The 21,609-nt window shown below is 42.2% G+C and overlaps 1 protein-coding gene across 6 annotated transcripts in view; it reads right to left on the reverse strand.

Moving 5' to 3' along the window:
• The window catches only part of ABTB3 (ankyrin repeat and BTB domain containing 3), a 214,551-nt gene that overhangs the window by 11,789 nt on the left and 181,153 nt on the right, over positions 1-21,609 (reverse strand). For 2 of the 6 annotated variants that reach the window (XM_082241166.1, XM_082241163.1), the window contains 8 exons: positions 17,730-17,823; positions 17,504-17,639; positions 14,183-14,221; positions 13,599-13,819; positions 10,596-10,774; positions 8,258-8,329; positions 2,138-2,243; positions 60-162 (listed from right to left, as the gene is read on the reverse strand). In XM_082241166.1, coding sequence (XP_082097292.1) covers positions 60-162; positions 2,138-2,243; positions 8,258-8,329; positions 10,596-10,774; positions 13,599-13,819; positions 14,183-14,221; positions 17,504-17,639; positions 17,730-17,823 — 950 coding nt within the window. Of the gene's footprint in view, positions 1-59; positions 163-2,137; positions 2,244-6,649; positions 6,686-8,257; positions 8,330-10,595; positions 10,775-13,598; positions 13,820-14,182; positions 14,222-17,503; positions 17,640-17,729; positions 17,824-21,609 lie in introns of those variants that run through there. The other 4 variants (XM_082241164.1, XM_082241165.1, XM_082241168.1 and 1 more) reach the window with 4 other exon arrangements.

Genomic DNA, 21,609 nt, shown 5'->3' on the forward strand with positions numbered 1-21,609 from the left:
ATTCTCCCTGATACTCAAATTAGATTTCATCAGGTTTATTTACAAATATATATATTTACCTTGGGGATGCAGTAAATAATAATACTCTGTGCGCATAAAAGGGTCTTCCTTCTACAAGGAACGTAACATCTGACATTTCCTTATTGTTAAGAAAATGAGGATCTGGAATCATAAAACAAAAATGAGTGGGAAGACATTTTAGTTGGGAGTAAGGTAAAACACAGGTGTGCTTGATCCTGATGGTAGACGATAGCTGAGATTCATTCTGAGACAGGCATGTGCTTTTACTGAGATTCATTCTGATTTGTCTGTGTGGAGTTTGGACAACTTTCTATCAATTGTTATCCCACACTTTCTCATCCATTTTCTTGTCACTTTTTAATAAAAAAAATCAATTTTTATATATATATATATATATATAAAATTTACAAGTGGGTTTGTATCAGAGTACTTTAATCCCCTGTAATTGTACAAACCTAAATTTGCTGGTATGCAACAATCCCTCAGGCAAAATAGTGACAATCTAGGGAAGATTCAGTTTCCTTTTTAGACCATTTTCTTTAAACTTCCATAGCTAGGTAAACAGATCTTTAAATCTGGTGCACCTTTCCGTCATTAACAAGACTGTGCACACATTAGCATGGACAATTGCTTTAATTTGTTGTGTTTGACAACACAGTGGTGTCATTATTTGTCAATAATGACACCACTGTGTTGTCAAACACAACAAATTAAAGCAATTGTCCATGCTAATGGACACAAAATAGGACCTCAGTCATAACCATCACCTTCACTGATTGTAATGAGAGTGCTGAATGAAAAGTATTAGGCTTGCTAGTTAAAGATTTTCTTCCTTATACAGTGGTACCTCGGGTTAAGAATTTAATTCGTTCCGGAGGTCCATTCTTAACCTGAAACTGTTCTTAACCTGAGGTACCACTTTAGCTAATGGGGCCTCCTGTTGCCTCCACACGATTTCTGTTCTCATCCTGAAGCAAAGTTCTTAACCCAAGGTACTATTTCTGGGTTAGCGAAGTCTGTAACCTGAAGCGTCTGTAACCTGAAGCATCTGTAACCCGAGGTACCACTGTATATCCCATGCTCTGTCTCAGGGCTTATCCATACTTCCTCTTGCCCCACTGCTTTCCCCTGGGGAAAATTGCTCTTTAGTGTGCAATTGGAGCAAATAGCTACTCAGGTTTTCTCCGGATTGACATTTGCTCCAATTTAGCACTAAAGAGTGAGTTTTCCTTGGGAAAGGAGCGGGGAAAGGGGAAAACAGCTCAGACCCATGCCTAGAAAGTGTGGGTCAAGTGGAAAACTGCTCAGATCTGTGTTTTCTAGGCATGGGACAAGTGGAAGTGTGGGCAAGCCCTCAGATCCACAACAAGGTGACACCACAAAGCACAACGCTCTTACAATATGAATTCCAGTGTAGTGGTAGCATTGCTCTGATCCCAGCATGTTGTGAGTACAGGATTACTTTGTTAAAAATCAGTTTAAGCTAGTAGCTACGACCACAGCATGCGCCAGTGAATTCCACAAGTTACGTGTTGTCAATTCTGAACTTACTGCCTAACAATTGTATCAGAGGACACCAGCTTCTAGGGTATAATGACAAGGACATTTTCTTTCTACCATCTCCACCATTCATAGCAATGAAGAAAACCTAGCTATATGCACTCCAAATATTGCACATTTCAAAACTTGGATTTTGGTGTGAAATTCTAAACCTGGGTGGCAATGTCTGGATGACAAAATTTCAGTTTTCTGGAAGACATCAATCCTCAAGCTTTGGTGACCTCCGAAGGAAAGGACAGCTGCAGAACAACTGGTGTGCCTTTCTGTCTAGCCAAACCATGTGTATTTCATGTATAAAGGCATGATCATGAATGGATGCAGTCCCTTATGTATGCATGTGGCTGAGTGCAGACAGCCCTTCTGATTTAATGGCCCCTTCTGATTTCTAACTGTATGCGATGTCCATCATGATTAAGCATGTCTATATGATCCTATACTTCTGTTATTTATCTTGGTTTCCCCCAGTGACAAACCTCAATGAACCAAATGTGTGTTGCACAACAGTGCGGATCAACAGAGAGTGCCACACATGTTCTACAACTCACAGCACACTTACCTAAACGAGATGTCTGCTTGCGTTTGATTTCAACAAGCTTAGGAATAGGATAGGGTCCATAGCAATGAGTGAATATGACAGCCAGTTGTTGACTAATCACTTCATTCTAAAACAAACAACAATACAACAAAATAAACACTAAATGCAAATATAACTTGAAGATTAGAAGACTCACTTTGGGGAGTTAGCTGAATGACTAGCATATGCTCATGGATTCCAGAAAATGTGAGCATGCAAACCTTTGCTGATATTCTAACTTTCTCTGGCATCATCTCAAACAACTGCTCTGGGACATTATTAGGTTCCCCCGCTGCTCCTAAAATCAACTAATCCATATAACAGTGGTTATATCTAGAATCTAGAATATCTAGAGTGGCACTCAGTTAAAACACGACAAGGCTGCAGAGAATTGCAGGATTTCTGAATTATCCTACATTTCCTGCAGAGGCTGTAAAGGTCTGTGTACTCTCAGACAAGTGTACTGAAACTGCAGCATGTGAAACCTAAGTATTCAAGACTGCATCCCTGAAGGCTTTAACTGAGAAAACCTACCTGGACAAGATCATAAGTTAATGGTATGGTTTATGCTTTAATTCCTGATGTCTCCGTTCAAGGGTGATGTGAAAGACCTTTGTCTGAATCTAAGGCCCTAGGCAGCCATTGCCAGTCAGTGTAGACCAAAGGCTTCCAACTTTTTTGGTACGGCAACCCACAAGCCCAAATTTACTTGGTATGCTCGCCCATCAATTTACTGTCACATGGATTTTGGACTTTTCCGCCACCAAAGAGCAGTCCCCAAGCATTAAAATGAAAGACTCAACCATTTCCTAAGTTTGGTTATAGGTGTCAACACAACATTATAATATGCCAACAAAACAAAAAGCTGTTAAGAGGTATTTATCATACCAATTAGGGATTACAAGCTATAATTATATTGGATTTACTTATAAAGCTTGCAACCCATCTGCACAGGCTACATGGCCTACTTGCAAGTCATGGCTCACAGGTGGGGAGACACTGATATAGGCAATTCTGGGACAAATGGATAGCTTCCTATGTTCATAAGCCAAAAAGGACATGCCACTGCTCTGGGAAGAGAAATCCAACCTGTCCAGAAAAGCATATGACCATGTTTTCTAAATGTGCTACTGCAGTGGCATAGGGCAGGGGTCAGCAAACTTTTTCAGCAGGGGGCCGGTCCACTGTCCCTCAGACCTTGTGGGGGGCTGGACTATATTTTGAAGGGGGGAAAAGAATGAATTCCTATGCCCTGCAAATAACCCAGAGATGCATTTTAAATTAAAGCACACATTCGACTCATGTAAAAACACCAGGCAGGCCCCACAAATAACCCAGAGTTGAATTTTAAATAAAAGGACACATTCTACTCATGTAAAAACACGCTGATTCCCAGTCCATCTGCAGGCCAGATTTAGAAGGTGATTGGGATGGATCCGGCCCCTGGACCTTAGTTTGCCTACCCATGGTCTAGGTGAGCACCTGAAGACATATTGGTGCCTGATAATCAAACAATGGTTTCTAGCTATGAGAAACAACAAAACAATGGTTTCTAGTTATGAGAAATGATAAAATAAAACTGAAGTGTATTGCCATGGGCTCCTGAGAAGCCCAGAAAATCTGCAGGTGTTAAAAAGAAAGGCCAAATTGTAGTCTTTTGTGGAGGAAGTATATGTAACTTGACATCAATGGGAACTGATCCCACAGAGCCAAGGGCAGACTTTTAGTCATACTTTCTCCTGATATAATGCCACCAGAAATCCAGTATCTTCTACATTTTCCTTCAGAGGAATCTTGAAGCAAGCAAGACTTACAGGTAGAAAAGGTCACCTAACATACAGTAATCCTGCACAGGGATTGTTAGGAATAGGCAGAGAGATATTCAGTTTCACTTACAGAGCAAACACTAAATTAGACTCCATGTGCTAGGAACATTTTAAAATCAAATGGTGATCTTGAAATTAAAAGCTAAGAGAACACTCTGTAAAGGAATCTACTGATATGAACTAAGACTGGATAGAAAAAATTGAATACAAAGGAACTGACTGCTCCTGGGGAAGATGAGAAAATGGTTAGCATTCTGTCCCCTGGCAGTGTGTAATGAAAGAGGATACTGTAAAATGACCATAATGTATGATTAGGAAATCAGGGAAGAAAACCACAAAAATGCTAGATGAATTGCATGCTTTTAAATGTATATTTATTAGTTGCCTCATAAAATAATTGCTCTAAGCAATATACAAACCATTAAATGGGTGATTTGTACAAACCATCAAATTTAAAACAAAACAAAAATGTGCATGCCATTGTGAATGCAGTTAGATTTGGTGATGGGGCTGAGACAGTGTACATGAAGAACAGAAACATGTATGACTCTGACAGGGGGCAGAAAATCACATAGTAGAGTGATTGTTCCGCTTCAGATTCCAGGTCACAGACTCTGCTGCTGAAATACTCGCCCACATAAAATATCCTCACTTGTGGGAAATGAATCTGTAAGAGAGAAAGGTTCCCACCCAGCCCTCTACTTTACATGCTAGTACTCTGCATGTCAAGTGTCACATGCTTAACTGTGAGAAGCATTAAAAAACACACTACCCCAGTTAAGTTAGTGTCCAGCTAAGGAGCCAAACTGGGACGTGGGTGGCGCTGTGGGTTAAACCACAGAGCCTAGTACTTGCTGATCAGAAGGTCGGCGGTTCAAATCCCCGTGACGGGGTGAGCTCCCGTTGCTCGGTCCCTGCTCCTGCCAACCTAGCAGTTCGAAAGCACGTCAAAGTGCAAGTAGATAAATAGGTACCGCTCTGGCGGGAAGGTAAATGGCGTTTCCGTGTGCTGCTCTGGTTTGCCAGAAGCGGCTTAGTCATGCTGGCCACATGACCCAGAAGCTGTACGCCGGCTCCCTCAGCCAATAAAGCGAGATGAGCGCCGCAACCCCAGAGTCGGCCACAACTGGACCTAATGGTCAGGAGTGCCTTTACCTTTACCTTTAAGGAGCCAAACTATATGTGATGGGGCAGCGCCATCCTCTGCCCCATTCATATTTAAAGAAGGATGGAAAATGATACCTTCTTGCCTACCTTAACTTGCTGCACTCCATTGCTTTAAGCATTCATTCCCAATTTGGTGTCCCCTCCAAATGTTTTGGATAACAACTCCCCTAATCCCCAGTCACATGGCCATGCTGGCTGAGGATAAGGGAAGCTGTAGTAAAAAATAAATAAATCTGGAGTGTCCTCCAGATGTTATTGAACTCCAACTCCCATCTGCCCCAGCCAACATGACAAATGGTGATGCATGATGGGAGTTGGAGTCCAGCAACACCATCATGTCGGCTATCCCTGGCTTAAAGAAACAGACTGCCACAAGATAAGGTAAGTCAGGAAGCTTGTGATCACTTTGCTCCTCTCTGCCGAGCTTGTTGGTAGACCTGCTCCAGGATAAGTAATCCAAGGCTTGGGCATCAGCCAAAGCAAAAAGTTCTAATTGGAGAGGAAGGGAGAGTCTCTGAGGAGCATTAAATTCTAATTTATTTCACCTAATGTATTTTAATTGCAATCCTTTAATGGCACAGTAAAAAAATAAAAATTCAACACTTTGTAACAGAAGATAAGTTAGAATTGGTGCCTGCCTTGGAGGTGTTGCCTTCTCATTCCCACATTGGTTCTTTTCTGCCAAGAGGAAGAGGCAGTCAAATGTTTTAAATACATTACAGAAAGGAAAGAAGGAGACTGTGCATTAGGGACGCCATCTGGGGTGGCAGGGGTGGGTGGGACAAGGCTCCCCCAATTTTCAAGCAAGGGGCCGGGCCCCGCCAGGCCTTCTCACAGCCACAATGGGCCCCAGTCTGAAATCACAGAGACCTGTGCCAGCCAGTGCAAACTATACTGTACTATATGGACCAAATAATTCAGCTTAAGGCAGATTCCCATCACCCTGCCCCAAGTTTCTCCAATGTTCAGTGTGAGAAAATATATGAACTGCACATGAATTCTTATTGTGCAGCCTGCTTTAAGTCAAATCATACTGTCTGCTTCAACAGGCAGCAGGACTCCAAGGCAAGTTCCTCTCGGCTACAGAGGTCTTTGGCAGCCCTACTGTCTGAGAGCATTTGAAACTAGGATCATTTGCACGCAAGCACAGGGTCCACCACTGGCTGATGGTCACTGCTTACTTAAAAATGAATGGGTAAAGTAAGTGTCTAGACTGAAGTCTGAAATGAAGAGATGTTGAGCAATTGGTAATGCTAACAAACATGGCACAAGGCTAGGAAATGTATTGTCCTAAACATAAGACACTCCATAGTTTGATCTTTGAACAGCTGTCACACAAAGTATCTATTTAGCTTTTCCATCTTATTCCTGTAAGATTAAACAATGTGGGATTATTATTGTCATTCCCCCGCCCTTGTGTAAGACTCTTCAGATGACCATCTTTTCCTTATCCAGTGGTAACTCATTCAACACTTGAGCAATATCCTGTTGCTGATGGTGCTTCCAGATAACCTCTTTACTGAGCATTCATTGTGACCTGTTTGCAGGGAGATTAGATGCCACTGGCTATTTAATGAACATCCATTCCGATTTGCTTGCAGCAGGAAGATTATATGATGTTGCATATGATGTTGCATCAAGCAGCACCCCACACTTTCCAGTGCATTTTCTTGCCACATTTTTTATCACCCCAAATCCAATATTTTGGGGACAAGGGTGTATTATCCAGGATCTCCCAATCATCTATAACTGTTTAACCTGAATTTGCTGGTATATAATTGAATCCCACCTGAAAACAGTGGCAGTCTGGAAGCATCCTAGGTTTCTACAGATGGCGTGACATCATCCTTCTCTACCCTGGACATTTTTTTAGTTCTAAAAAGGCAGCCTGCCCTGATTCTCTCTAGTTCTCTTTGCGCTGAGAATCAATAAGGCTAGAAAGGTCTTGGAGCGGGCTGTGGAGCGTAGAGTGGCAGATCTGGGTGGGTGTGTCATAGGTCACCCTGGCATCCAGTTCAACAATGAGGCCCTCTACAGATGGGATGGCGTGCATCTGTCAGATGCAGGAAACGATATGAGGTTGGGGGACATCAGTGCAGGGATTAGGGATTGGTTGCGGGTTTGAAGGTATTGGCGGCGAGCTTTGCTCGTGTGGCGGTTAGGCATTGGCATGGGGCAATGGTTAGACAAATGGAGGGGGGAAGGAAGCGCCATCACCTTCCCCCAATGTGAAGGGGTAGTCCGGTAGAGGACTCCGGGGGGCGTGGCCTTGTCTGAAGCCTTGCGAGGTAGGGCCCCCGGCACGCCCCCGAGCGGTGACACCCGTGGGATCCTAGTTGGCGTACTTCAACAGGACTCCCGCGGTTTGTGTTCAACCCTTCCCGGTCACCATGCCGGGTAGTCGATAGGAGCCAATGCCTAAGGCCAATACCTTCAATTTCGTAATCAATAAAGTTGTGGTCATTTACGCCCATTAACCTTATATCATTGTGTCCGTGTCTTCATTTCACTGGGGGAGGTAACTTGCCACGCAAATCATGTATGAGCTCCATGAAAACTGATTAAGCGTCACTTTGTAAGATTACTTGTACATTATTAAGAAGCACATACATCATTGTTAGTCAACATTTGTGAGCTAGGGAACCCCAAGAGGCTGGTAGTAACAGCTAGACACAGTGAATAGCTTGACAAAATAGATTTTTTAAAATGTTAGAGTTGAGCTAAGGGTCTTTCACAACAGAGCACGATTTATCAGAGGTGATGCATAAATTGTTGCTGGGAGCAATGACATGACTCTCTTTTGAAGGGATTTTTAAAACCTGTGTAGCAAAAGCTCAGATTTAAGAACATAGTCTGAGGTCTATGAGTATCAGACCAGAAGAGGGCATACAAGTCCTAGAGGAAGTCTCAGCAAGCATTTCCTTGTTATGAAAAACAGCAGGGGTCTTCGTGAAACCACTGTTGAAATATCCCTTTGGGAGATATTATGACTAAGGATTTAAGTGCAGGGTAATCCAAGGTTAGTTTCCAGATAAATCCATGCTGCTGCACTATATTTTCTGTGACAGTAGTTAATTGCATGTTATATTAGCATGCCACATTGGTGTACCTGATGTTCACTTCTCATATGGAGAATGCAAGACGCACATTTATGGAGACTTCGGGTCCAGGTTATTCTGAACTGTTTTAACACAGAGGTACTGAAAGTGATGACAGGTAATGCTACATGCCACAACAGTCACCAGCATTTAGAATAAATCTACCTCAGGGGAAAATTCACACCTTAAGGAGAGGGAAGGGATTCATTCCATTCTTCCCTGTTCACTGAAATTTTATAAACTTGTCTTTTTTATTTGATTTGGTAACTAGAGATGCAAAAGCTCAGAAAAAATGCTACTCTTCCCCCTCCTCCTGGCACAATTTATTTCCTTCCACATGCACAGAACTTAATGAAGCCTTTCCTTATCTTCTATTCTACAGCAGTGCCTCTGCTGTCAAATGTAATCCATTCTGGAAGACTGTTCGACTTCCAAAACGTTTGACAACCGAGGCACAATGGGCAGTCGGAAAATTCCATCGAGAGATTGAAGAAATGCACCTCAGAAGCTATTCGACTTCTGAGGCACGTTCGAAAACAGAAACATTCACTTCTGGGTTTTAGGCATTCAGGTTCCGAATTGTTCAGCTTCCAAGATGCTTGAAAGCCAAGGTTCCACTGTATTGTGTTACCTAGTTTATATATATAAGGAACACGGGTGGCGCTGTGGTCTAAACCACTGAGCCTCTTGGGCTTGCCGATCAGAAGGTCGGTGGTTTGAATCCCCGTGATGGGGTGAGCTCCCGTTGCTCATTCCCAGCTCCTGCCAACCTAGCAGTTCGAAAGCATGCCAAAAAGTGCAAGTAGATAAATGGGTACCGCTCTAGCGGGAGGGTAATTGGCGTTTCTATGCGCAGCTCTGGTTTCGATGTTCTGTTGCGCAAGAAACGGCTTAGTCATGCTGGCCACATGACCCAGAAAAACTGTCTGCGGACAAACACCGGCTCCCTCAGCCTACAGAGCAAGATGAGCGCTGCAACCCCAGAGTCATCTGTGACAGGCCTTAACTGTCAGGGGTCCTTTACCTTTTTTTTATAGTTTATATATAGTGAAACAAAGTTTATCTCCAATTTCCCTACGTGTGTGTATGTGTGTGTGTTTCACATCTCTGACAATACTAATACATACCCTTGTCAAATTACTGCATTTCAAAAAAAACAAAACCTGTTTAGTATTTGTTTAAAGGAAATATTCAAAATGTGTGAACATACGCCTGTATCAAACTCTTTGGCATGAAATTCAAAATGGGCCTGGAAAAAAATTCCTAGTAAACATGTAAGGAGTGTTTTTTAAAAGCCAAATAGGTCATATCAACTCATCTCAAAAATCTTAAAGGGAGGAAAACAAATATGGGAAAAGTAATTCATTTGATCTGAAAACTGACACACACACACAATTCCCTTCTTGGACCATTCTAAGTAGTCAGCTAGATTAAACTAACATCTCAGCTCCTTTGGATATCAGCCTCCCTTGCCTGTATTTTATTGCCTGATCTGCATGCCTCTCACTTTTACCGCAAGGACTTGGCTTCTGTCGGCTCTTGAGCTCACTGTGAGTGTGAATATTAAGCTATTCTTGCAGTGGATGGAGAGCATTGGCTCTCTCTTTTTAAAGCGACACAGTTGCTTTTATGCATTTGCAAAATTGACTAAATGTCTAAGGGCAGTTCCACACCATACAGTTAAAGCATACACAACACACATTTAAAGCACATGAGTCCCCCCAAAGAATACTGGGAACTGAAAGTTCCCTCTCGCAGAGCTATCATTAACCCCCTTAAAACACTATGGTTCCCAGTATCCTTTAGGGGAAGTCATGAGCTTTAGATGTGAATTGCATGTGCTTGAAATGTATGGTGTAGATCTTAGTGGCTCAGACCCGAATCTATGGCTTAGCATTATGAGAAAGACAGCTGTGTCTGCATGTTCTTCCCTCCCTACTCCTTCCTACTCCTACTCCTGTGCCCTTCACTGAATTAGGGACACAGAAAGCTGTCTTCCATTGAGCCAGAATATGGGTTCATCTAGCCCAGTATGGCTGACACTGGCTAACAGTTGCTCCCAGTCCTACATGGATCTGCATACTATCTTAGCAGGGTGACTTCAGCTGAAAACTTTTTTTATTTCAACAAGCTTTTAACATTTGATCATTTGCTAATGTAAAGACTGTTCTGCACTCAAATTGTGATGGTTTTAGTGATGCAATGTTCTTATTATAGTTTACTATTTTTATCTGGGCATTTTGTTTTCTAAGCCACTTTTGAGTGTTTTACGAACAGAAGAGCAGTGCAGTAATAAACAATAACAGTAATATATCCCAATTGTGGTGTAATAATGCCAGTTTCACCCACCTTGCTTGCCTTCAAGATCTCAAACATCAAAGGCAACCCTTGCGTGACAAGTTCTTCAGTGTATTCTTCCTCTTGAATAGATTTAAATTCTTTCAGCAAGCACTGGATGAGTGGTCTTCTGTGTTGCTGAAAGGCAGTTCGCAAGGACTCTAACCATGTATGCAGAGTCCATGGGACACCTGTATAAAAATTTAAAATTATCTTAAAGATGTGCACATATCTTAAATACCCAGGTTTAGATTAACGACATGGAGATCTTATGCTGGACCACATTTTGAATTCCATTCCACCTATTCTGTTTCCTCTGCTGGGATCACCATTAGCAGTTGGCCTCAATGGGCACCTGACAAAGCCCACACCTCATTTGGGGCCCACTGTCACGCCTTAGAACCTCCTGGGCCTGTTGCTCCTCTTTTTTACTGTTGCTACTGTTTTCAGTTGGCCTTTCAAGCAAGCAGGCAGGCAGAAAAATGAGAAAAAAGAACATGCAGAAAGACCCACCTCTCCCTTGGGGAGAAGATGTTGAGTGGAAGAGGCAAGTGAACAGGCAGCGACAACAGTGATGGTGAGGAGGAAGTGTACAAACTCAGCGGGAGGTGGGCACACTGACAGCATCTTGCACGCACATACAAAAAAACCCCACCCGGAACTGACACTCGTCAACATCCCCCAATGAGCTATAAATCCCTGTATATCTTTTATGTCTCAGCTGCTTTCAGATTGGTGACTCCTAGTACTAATAAATCATTGCTTTTCTGCTGTAAGTAAGCTGCAAGCAGAACTGCACCTGGCTTGCTATACAGCACTCCCCACCCCCTATAATTTCATCTTGCTAAGCATCAGCTACATCAATGGGTATGGCATAGACGCCCATGGGTATGCAAAATCCAATTTCCTTTGGTAGCCACTTGGAAAACAATTACAAGTGAACATTAAACACAATAAATCAATTAGGTTTTTTGGCGGTAAGTACTTATTCGTTTAAATGGGGTTGCCCTTTACAACCCATGAAATGCCCAAAGAAACCAACAACCCCATGGTATTTCATGTTTGTTTTAGATCTGATGTATACATTTGAAGGTATCATTGGGGGGAGGAACACATTGCTAAAGTGGAAGTGATCGAGTGGATTCCCCTGCCCACTTTATTTGTTAAAAATTAGCAGCATAGCATTATGACACTTTCATTTTAGTAGAATTTTGCTAATATTTTACTTTAAAAATATAGCTGGAAAAGTGTTTTTAGTTTTAACCAAGAAATAACAGCATGACAGATATGCTGCCATAGCAGTCTAGTAGGGATGGGTGATTTTTTTGGTACACATTATTGGATTGGAGAACTGCATCACAACATTTGGAGAAGGGCAAGTTTTGATGGATGACTGTGCTTTGGTTTGAATATTGTTTTGGAAAGGGGGAATTCAGTAGGTTCGCCTTAACATTTGAACTGAACTGAATTTATCCCTGTCCTTATTCTATGCATTTAGCATAGAAAGGAACCTACTAAGTGTTTCTTCCCTTACATAGAGGTTGCCTTGAACCTGTCCTCTCCCCTGCATGGTTTTGCTATTTACTTTATAACAGGGATGGGAATGCTGTGGTCCTCCAGATGTTGTTGCATAGAGGGTTGCTGTCCAACATCTGGAGGGCCACAGGTTCTGTACCTCTGCCTTATAAGCTAACATACCTAAATTAAATATTTAAGTCAACTAACATACTTAAATTAAAGGAATTAAAGATTTATTTGATATTAGTATTAGAGGTTTCACACTGGCCTCTCTTTTAAATATTTTCATGCCTCAAATCCACAACATAATTATTATTTTTGATAAATAAGCAGCTATTGATGTTGTAGAATAACATACCATTTTCACATATTTTTTATTTATGTGTTTATTAATTGCAGATGTGTTAACTCCTCTCTTGAAAAAGCGTTGCTCTTGAAATGGGAATAAAGTAGCCTTCCTTATTTACACATGTTTTTGTTTTGCTTGGGCCTTTGATACTGCTGCTTTTAACTCTCTTCCTTTTTTGGCACAGGCCTTCAGCTTCCCTTTTCAATGCCAGAACAAGTAGTCCTTAATCTAGTCAATTTCAATCCAAAAGTAGAAAAGACCTTCCTAGTCTTTAAAGTGAAAAATTGACTAGGACCAGAAGATAGTTGCTTTTGAGTTTCTGGCATGCAAAGGATTCTGGCCTGCAATGTCAAACAGAGCCCTTCTCACCCAAGGATCTATTCATGAGTAAGTACCCCCCAACCAGTCTCTTGTTATGAAAGCGTGCTCACTTAAGAGGAGGGTTGCATGTCATCATAATCAAATCAATCATCATTTAATCAATTAAAAAGGTGCCTAGGTGTAAAATCAAAGAAGGCATTTTTTCCCTTGCTAATGATGGTTTATTCACATGCAAGTGTATCCAGATTTAATCAATTAGCTTTCAAGCAATTAAGTGGATATGATTCCTTCAACAGAGTGACTGCCCTGCTTAAAAGTAATGCCTGTGCTGCTTTGTGTGTGTACGGACTACAAATACCCAAAGTACAGCACAAAAGTCTACTGGGACATGATCACAGAAATAGGAAAATTCACAGAAACTGCAGCTCCTTAGTAAGAGAGATGGCAGGAGGTGGGGGTAGGGGAACAGGTGGGGCACATCCAAAGAGATGCTTCTGATGTCATGACTTAAACAAGTGCTTTAATATGGTCAGACCTATATCATTTAGCATATTTCAAAGGTAATCTAGTCCGGATAGAGACAATCCCAATTTACTATCTAATCCACAAAAATGCCAAAGATAGGAAGAATAAAAACCTCTAGCCATGTATTCAAACCCTTTTTAATATTAAAATTCTCTCCTGAATTCCCAGGCACATCTGAAAGTTACCCAATTTCTGCCTTGACAAATAAAAAATGGTCAGCTCAGCTGACAGAGGCCATCAAACCAGATTTCTGACAGTCATTGCTCATGGGAGAGAAAAGCATGGAGGAAACCAAAACTGACCTATGCTCCTGATGTCAATGGTTACATCCACATATCCGTGCTCAGCACTGTGATACATAGCCTCTTTCAGAGCTTTAAGTCTGGCTTTGCTGTTGCGGCTGGCGCACAAAGGAGCTGGAGCACTGTCTGCCAAGTCAGTTCCCTCAGCCAGTATCTCCTCCAGGGACAGGATATCACTCTTCTCCTTCTCCGGCTGAGCAAGCAGCTTACGAAACACGTTCCTGTCAATCACAGGGCAAAAAGAGAGTGGGGGTGGGGGAGGAGAAAGGCCATTGGGTTGGAACTCTTAACAGTTTAAGCCAGAGCCAACTAGCTATCTAGTGAATGCTAAATCTAGTTAGTTCACCTAACTAGATCCTCTAGCAAATCAGCTTTCAAGCAATGCCTTTCTTTGCGCAGTATAACTTATTTGGGCTTGCAGCTGCAAGTCCAGCATCCAGGACAGAGACTCTCATCCTCTGCTCATCAACAGGCTTACACCTGTGTGATGCCATTCATCTTCAATGGAGACACTCCCAATTGATGAACTGTTAGAAACAATCAATCAAAACCAGGGTGCATCTTCTCCCTTACCTCCCACCTACCTTATATGCTTAGATCTTGCTAGCTGCGCATGTTCAGTCCTGTGGGGGATAGAATAAGCAATGTTTCCAGAGCAGATGGGCTAACGAGTGTGTGAATGTATTTATAGAAGGAGGAAAGATATTTCCCCTGTTAGTCAAGAGGACGGGTGTGTGTTATCCCATGCAATGAAATAAAGGGGGATACATATTCAATATTTCCAGTCAATAGCACAATCCACAGCTCTCAGGGTGAAGACAGATGTGGTATTTAAAGAGATGCTCACTGATGGGCCTGGCTGCCTGGCTGGGCGTACGATTTGCCCAATAGATAGAAATTCCATCAAACTGAATCCTGGGGCCACCACCGAAAGCTTCAAGGAAGCTACATCTCTTCTCAGTTAAAGAACCAATTGTACATTTATTTGTTTATACATTCATCCACCTTTTAAAAAAATGAAAAAACTAAAATAAACAGTTGCAAACTGTTCTGGGTTTGGGAGAGGCTCTTTGGTGACATTGCACACACTAGCTTATCAGATTTGATTACAAGCATGCAGAATCTGTTTATTCAGAGCTCAACCCTCAACAGGGGAAAGGTATGCTTGCACTGCTAGCTTAACAAACAAGCCCACTGCTATCCAGATGTTACATCTGTATTCATCCTTAGCCAATATGAGGCTGCAGCAAATTCTTACTCCACATTACAGCTAGAGATGTTGAGATTTTCCTGCGCATCTTTATAGAATTTCGAGCAGAACTGGGTATCTGGCAGATAATTCAGATTCCTGAGAATCTCAAGTGTACTCTGTGCTCAGTTACAACTGTTGCCATTTGTAGACCCTGAAGGTGACATTAAGTCACAGGTAGGGAGTCTGTGGCCTTTCTGATGCTGTTAGATTCCAGCTCCTATCATGACCACTGGCCATGTTGGCTTGGGCTGATGGGAGTTGGCTCTCCAACAATATCTGGAGGATCACAGTTTCTCCATCCCTGTACATTTACCCGTGATCTCCCGGGTAAATTGAGAGTTTGTGTGTTCAAAGCAAAGCACAAAGCAGAAGGCAATTATGAATACACGAGTAGTGATCTGCTGGTTTTATTTATGCTTTTGACTTCTTTTAACTTTTTATGATTTTACTGTCTGGTTTTATATCTTTATATTATTGTAAACCGTGGTGATATATATATTTGATACAGTGGTATATATATATATAAAATTTTTAAATAGATAAGTAAGTGCAGGCTTTGACAGCTAAGCTCCCTCTATAGAAGGGTATCAGTTCAGCCCCTGAATTAATAAAACTCAGGAAGGAAATGAGGGAGTGGGAGCAGAACTTTGCTGGAAGGGCTCAGAGAACAGTAAAGCAAGACTGGTGGCAAAGGTAACTCTTCGGGGTTTTGTACTGTGGATTGGGAGAAACTGCCATTCAGTAGTCCCCCTTTTCCACCTTAACTCCTTGCCTTCTTGCACAGACAAACAGACCCTTCCCTTCTAAGAGAGAGACCGCATGTGCATGTTTGGTCACTGCAACACCAAGGTAGGACATAGCTGTGAAAGTGGGTCATCGCTGATCTAACACCATAGAGAGCTTGTTTGTCACCTCATGACACCTCAGAGGTCATTATTTTCAGTGGAACTATTTAAACATTCAGAGTTATCAGCCTTTCAGTGATACATGTGCATGTATGAACCAGGCCTCAATCTTTCTATCTCATACATTGGTAGATATGTGCATCTGGCATGCTTATTCCTCCTCTCTTTCCCACCTTAAAATCACTTTCATTTCTTATGACCTTTCTTCTGTCCTTAGACCCCTCTCGCCCAGCCTCTAAATCATCCCCTTTAGGTCTGACCTCCTGTGGTTCTTTACCCCCCTTGCCTTGCTGCTTTCTCCAGACTTGGCAGATCAATAGTTCTGTGCCTGCAGTCCTCACTAGTCCTTCAGACTGAACAGCTCTTGGATTGCTTCCTGCGCTCAGCTTTGATTCTCACAGACCTCTCCCAAAGCTTCCAACTATTTACCAAGCTCCTCATCTGTGCACAGGGACCATAGCTGAGATCTTTCAATTCTGCAATGGACAGGACTACATAACCACCTCCCAGTGAATCCCCTTCCCAAGTCCATTTTTCATGAACATGTAATCCTGAAAGCCACACTGAGATCTGCTGCCTAGAAAAACTAAGGAGGAAATCTAGTTAAGATGCAGCTGTGGATCATGGGACTGCAGCCAGTGCCTTAACTTCTATTTCCCCAACCTCATTTGGGGAAGGTTCTCAGGCAGAGTGGAAGGAGAAAGAACTTGCCCATGTGAAGACCACCTGGTGGAAACCCTTACACATATGGTTCTTAATTGTAAACTATATGCTGATCTCTGTGAGTAATTTCTAGATCAACTCTGTATCCCCAAATGGAAACCAGAGTTGGAGGTCATACATTTTCTATTATTGGGGAATGATCAGGAGCTCACCAAGTTAGTGGCTAAATATCTCTATTTGGTTTTTTGTTGTCGAAATACACTGCAGACGTCTGATCTCCCTGGAGACCTAGAGATGCGACGATAGACTGCTCTGCCTCCTTTCTTTTAGCAAATGTTTTGTGCCACTGGGGAAGTGGTGATTCTGTATTGATTGTTTTGGATGTTTGTACGTGATGCCAATAAAAGGTTTGTTGATGATGAACTTCAAAAGAAAACAGGCAGACTACCTTTCACGGACATTTTACTAAGAACATAAGGATCCTCCAAGATTAGACCAAAGTTACATTGCTCTTTTTGAACAGCGGGCAGCCAGATGCTTCTGGGAGATTGCAAGCAGGGTGGGAAGGTGTCAGGAGTTTCTCCAGACTGCTACATAATGTCCTGAGCCATCAGAGCTATAGCTTGGAGCATCTCCCTAGATAATATATGTGACTCTGCCCACCTTGGGTGACCATTAGTCCTCCTTGTCTAGAATAGCTATAAAGGCTTCCTGTTCAGGCTGGAACTTTGTCTAGGCAATTATATTCTCTCTCCTCCCCTTTTTGGGACTCCTGGCTTGTTCTCTTTGTGCTGATCTCCCAGTGCTGACTTGTCTCCCCTCTCGAGAGCCACCTATAGCTCAGCAACGACAGAAGGCCCTTCCTCCATTGTCTGTTTCTAGCAATGTTTTTGGCACTCAGAAATACTGCCCCAGAAATACAGCTAGGTTCCATCTAGCTGCTGTGGCTAATATCTATTCACATATCTGGTAGCATGCTTACGTATGTAAAAATATATGTACAACGCAGAAGCACCGTTTGCAATTTTTGCATCGTGACACAAAGAGAACATTTAAAACATTTAAATTAGCATTTCCAACTCTACCTGTGTCCATGTGCAGCAGCCTGGCTAAAGGAGTTCATATCACCTTGAGGAGTCATGGAAATGCCATTCCTGTACATGGTTCCAATCATGGGGTCAGCACCTCGCTCCAAAAGCAAACTAACGAGTTCAAAATTTCCTGTAAATCAATAAAAGTGAGTGCTTTTCAGTCCCTTTAGCCACATTTTTTTTTAAGCTAAGGAATGTTCATGATCAGAAAAATCCTTACCTGCAGCTGCTGCCAGTTGCAAGGGAGTTTCTGAATAGTTTTCATCACCATGTTCCAAAGAACCTTCTACTTTGGCTCCTGCATCCAGCAACAGCTACAAAAGGAAATTCACCATTTAAAGCTGCTGATTTAAATGTAACAGTAAGAATTTGGGAGGCTCCACAGATGCAGAAGGAAGTTTAACTGCCTTAAAGGCCACCCAATTCAGGGCCAAGTTACACAACAACTGGTAGCCAATTGGCCACCCAGGGATGTTTTTGTCCACCCCACTTCTGTTGCTGGTTATTCAGACAGTATTTCATTCATCTTCAATAAAGGGAGGAATCCGGACAAGTAGGCAAGAAGAAGGCATTGGATGGAATGAGATGTCATGTTCCATGCATTTAAGCTCACCTAACCCAACTGTTTAGTGCTTCATTTCTGGGTGCCAATAAGCTCCTTTCCTTGTTTTCTCTTGACTCCCTATAAAAAGTATATTGCACCACCATTGGAAAAACCCTGGTGCTAGAAAAGTGAAGCTAGGCCTCTGAATTCTACAGCCACTAAACTGCCCTGGCAGCCATCTTTCCTAACAACAGCCACATGCTCTTTGTTCTCCCTCAAAATGTTCCAAAACATGGGTGGGGAACCTGTGATCATCCACAAGCTATGGGACTCCTCACTCCCATCGGTCCCAGCCATCATGGTCAATGATTATGCATGATGGAAGTTTGGATCTAACAGCACCTGGAGGACAAAGGTTCTCCACCCTTGTTCCAAAAGTTTATTTGCCCTGCCAGCTTTCTCTGGGGGGTTGTCGTGATACATCACCAGCTGGCTTGCTATTTGGTTTCAGCCAGACACCTACTTGCTCTCAAATATCCTCCTGCCTGCTACGCTCTCACAGGATATCTAAGGCCAGCGTTGCAATTGCCCTGCTTGAGGGTTCCACTTTTTTTCCTATATAACTTTTCATTTGATTTTCATGCAATAAACCAGGTTTATATGTTACAGGCATTAAAAAAGGTGTGGGTTTGGGAAAATGTTCTAGAGACAACATATGTAGGTTAAGAGTGGTATACGCTTTAGGCATGGGGTTGTTTGTATTGGAATGACAAGCTGTTAGAGCCGGAGCTTAAAGGGTTTTGAGAAGTGCGACGTGTTTCATGTTGCCCAAGTCTGCAGGGAAGCAGTCCCCTGAGCACTCCTGGGTAGCTCATCTCATTAAATCAGTCTTACCAACTTGGTGCTATCCAGATGTTCTGGACTACAACTCTATCTGCCTCCGTCAGCATCTGCTGGCTTCATCTGCGAGAGTGGTACTACAAAACATCTAGAGGGCGCCAGATTGGCAAATTCTGCATTAAACCATAGCTTCCACTCAGCAACAGGAGAAGCAGGAGAACAGCAAAGCTGTGGTTTAATGTAGTCTGTGACCTGGACCTGTTTTTAAATGAGCCTTAAATACCTGGATGTTTCAGACTGCTTTTAATTGATTAATGACATTTAACCTACACTTTATGAGGTGTAGTTTTAACCGTTACTGGCTTGTGTAGCACCCAAGTGGAATGTTTTATGCAGATGTTTTGGTGAATTACATTTTCTTGCCTTGAAAAAGTTTTTACCTTGAAAGTTGTTAAAAAAACATGTTGATAAAATAAAGAAATACAAAATGGCAGCCTATGCCAGTGATGGAGGAAATTCTTTGGGCATACCCAAATTAAGGCTTGTAAAAAGTTGAGCTCAGATGGAAAGAACCTGCACGCCTTATTTTTTTCAATCATTAAGTTCATTGCAGAAACACCTGGCCATTTAAACAAGTATGGACCATTCACAACTCCCTGCACAGTGCACCTAATTGTCATGTACATGCCTGAAGGCTATGTGAACTAGCAATCAATGGGACATGACTAATTTGTGCACTTAAAACCCCCAACGATTTCACTGAAATAGATGTTATAAGGGAAGCATCTCATAACATCATTCTGAAGCTCATCAGATTGAGGCAAACACCTTCCACCCTCACTTTAATGGGTTTCCTGGGAGTTGGGCAAAGATGCAGTAAAAAAAGAGCTAGGGGGTTTGGAGAAACCTTTCACCTAAAGGTCAGCATTAGTTTATTTAAGATCAGTGTAGTCATGTGAACTTCTACTGTTCGGGGAAGTTTTTAATGTATGATATTTTAGTGTTTGGGGGTTTTTATGGAAGCCGCCCAGAGTGGCTGGGGAAACCCAGCCAGATGGGCGGGGTACAAATAATAAATTATTATTATTATTGCTGTATTATTATTATTATTATTATTATTATTATTATTGACTTTTGACCACTGGTCTATCAAGCCCAGTACTGTGCACAATGGCAGCAATTCTCCAGAAAGCCAGTGTGGTGTATTGGTTAGAGTATCAGACTAGGACCTTAGGAGACCAAAGTTCAAATCCCTACTTAGCCATGAAGCTCGCTGTGTGACCTTGGGCCAGTCACTAGTGCTGAGCCTAAGCTACCTCCCAGCGTTGTTGTGAAAGGGAGAGAGCCACATACGGCAGCTTGATATTCTTCGAGGGAAGTTGGGGTATTAATGCAATAATGAATAAACAAAAATGAACAAAATGTTCTCAGGCAGTTATTTCTCCCAGATCAGCCTTCCATGATCCATTTCACTGAAGGTTCCAGGGACTAAACCAGGGACCTTCTGAATGCAAATAATTATTTTTGTCTGTCTGTCTGTCTGTCAGAGTAACTAAGATATTTGTAAATTGTACAATATATAAGCACCAGCAAATTAAACTCTTCAGAAGTTTTACATAGCCACTTTTTCAAGGAAAATTAAATAAATCCCGACTGGTATATCTAGTGAGAAAGAATTGGAAATGCATATTGTTACTATGGGGGAGGGGAGAGAGAGACAGAACAGGTCAGATGTGTGCCCTCTATGCCTCATTCTGAGTATCTCCTCATTCTCCATTCAACAAAAGTAGCAGCATAACAATTTAGCAGGGCTCTAGATTAAGGTGTGCAATTTTTACCTTGCAGCCCAGCCACACTGGCAAGCACCTTAGAGATCAATCTGGTCTATGTAATTTGCTTAGATAAAAGTGATGTGGTGTGGTTGAAAAATGCCACACTTCTCTAGAAACAATGAAAATGCTTTAAATGACTGACTCAAGGAAACTGTGAAAGTGGCAACAGATAGCACTGGAAAAATGTATTGGGCTGACTGTATTGGTCATGGACCCATAGGAGGACAGCCCTATCAGTTGCACAAACAGACAGGGCCTTAGATGATATGCTGCAGATACATCCGTTCACCACAAAATAATGCCATGGGGAAAATCATATTAAAGACAGTCAGCATAAAACCAGCCTTCCTGGATCACAGTTAGCTGAGATAAACCCATCAGATGCCCCTGCAAAGCTCATAAGCTGGGTGTGATAGAAGTAGTCACTATGCTTGTGGCCAGCAATTGGTCCATCAGAGGTACAGCATCGCTTAATGTGGAGGTTCTAGTTTCAGCAGTCAAGGCTTTATAACCACTGATATATTCATCCTCCATCCAAGCTTGTGATAATAACCAGCATCTCCCGGCCATGCATCCCACTGTTAATTATGCAGTGCACAAAGGAGTGTTTCTTTTTGTTTGTTGACTTATCAGAATTCATTGGATGGGTGTTCTGAGAGAGGAATAGCAGGTGCTGGCTGAGGCTGATGGGAGTTGCAGTCCAAGTTGGCACCAGGTTGGCAATGACTGCTCTACATTTTCTTTATTTAGCATTATTCTTATCTATGAGTTGAATCAGTCTTTTTAGCTTTGGAACATAACAAAGGACTGCAGGGACGGGGGAGAAGAAACCAGATTAACATTATGTTCACTAACATTAGGAAAAAAGGAACAGAGCTTTTACT

Source organism: Podarcis vaucheri (genome assembly GCF_965113315.1).
Source record: "Podarcis vaucheri genome assembly, chromosome: 10".
Lineage (NCBI taxonomy): Eukaryota > Metazoa > Chordata > Lepidosauria > Squamata > Lacertidae > Podarcis > Podarcis vaucheri.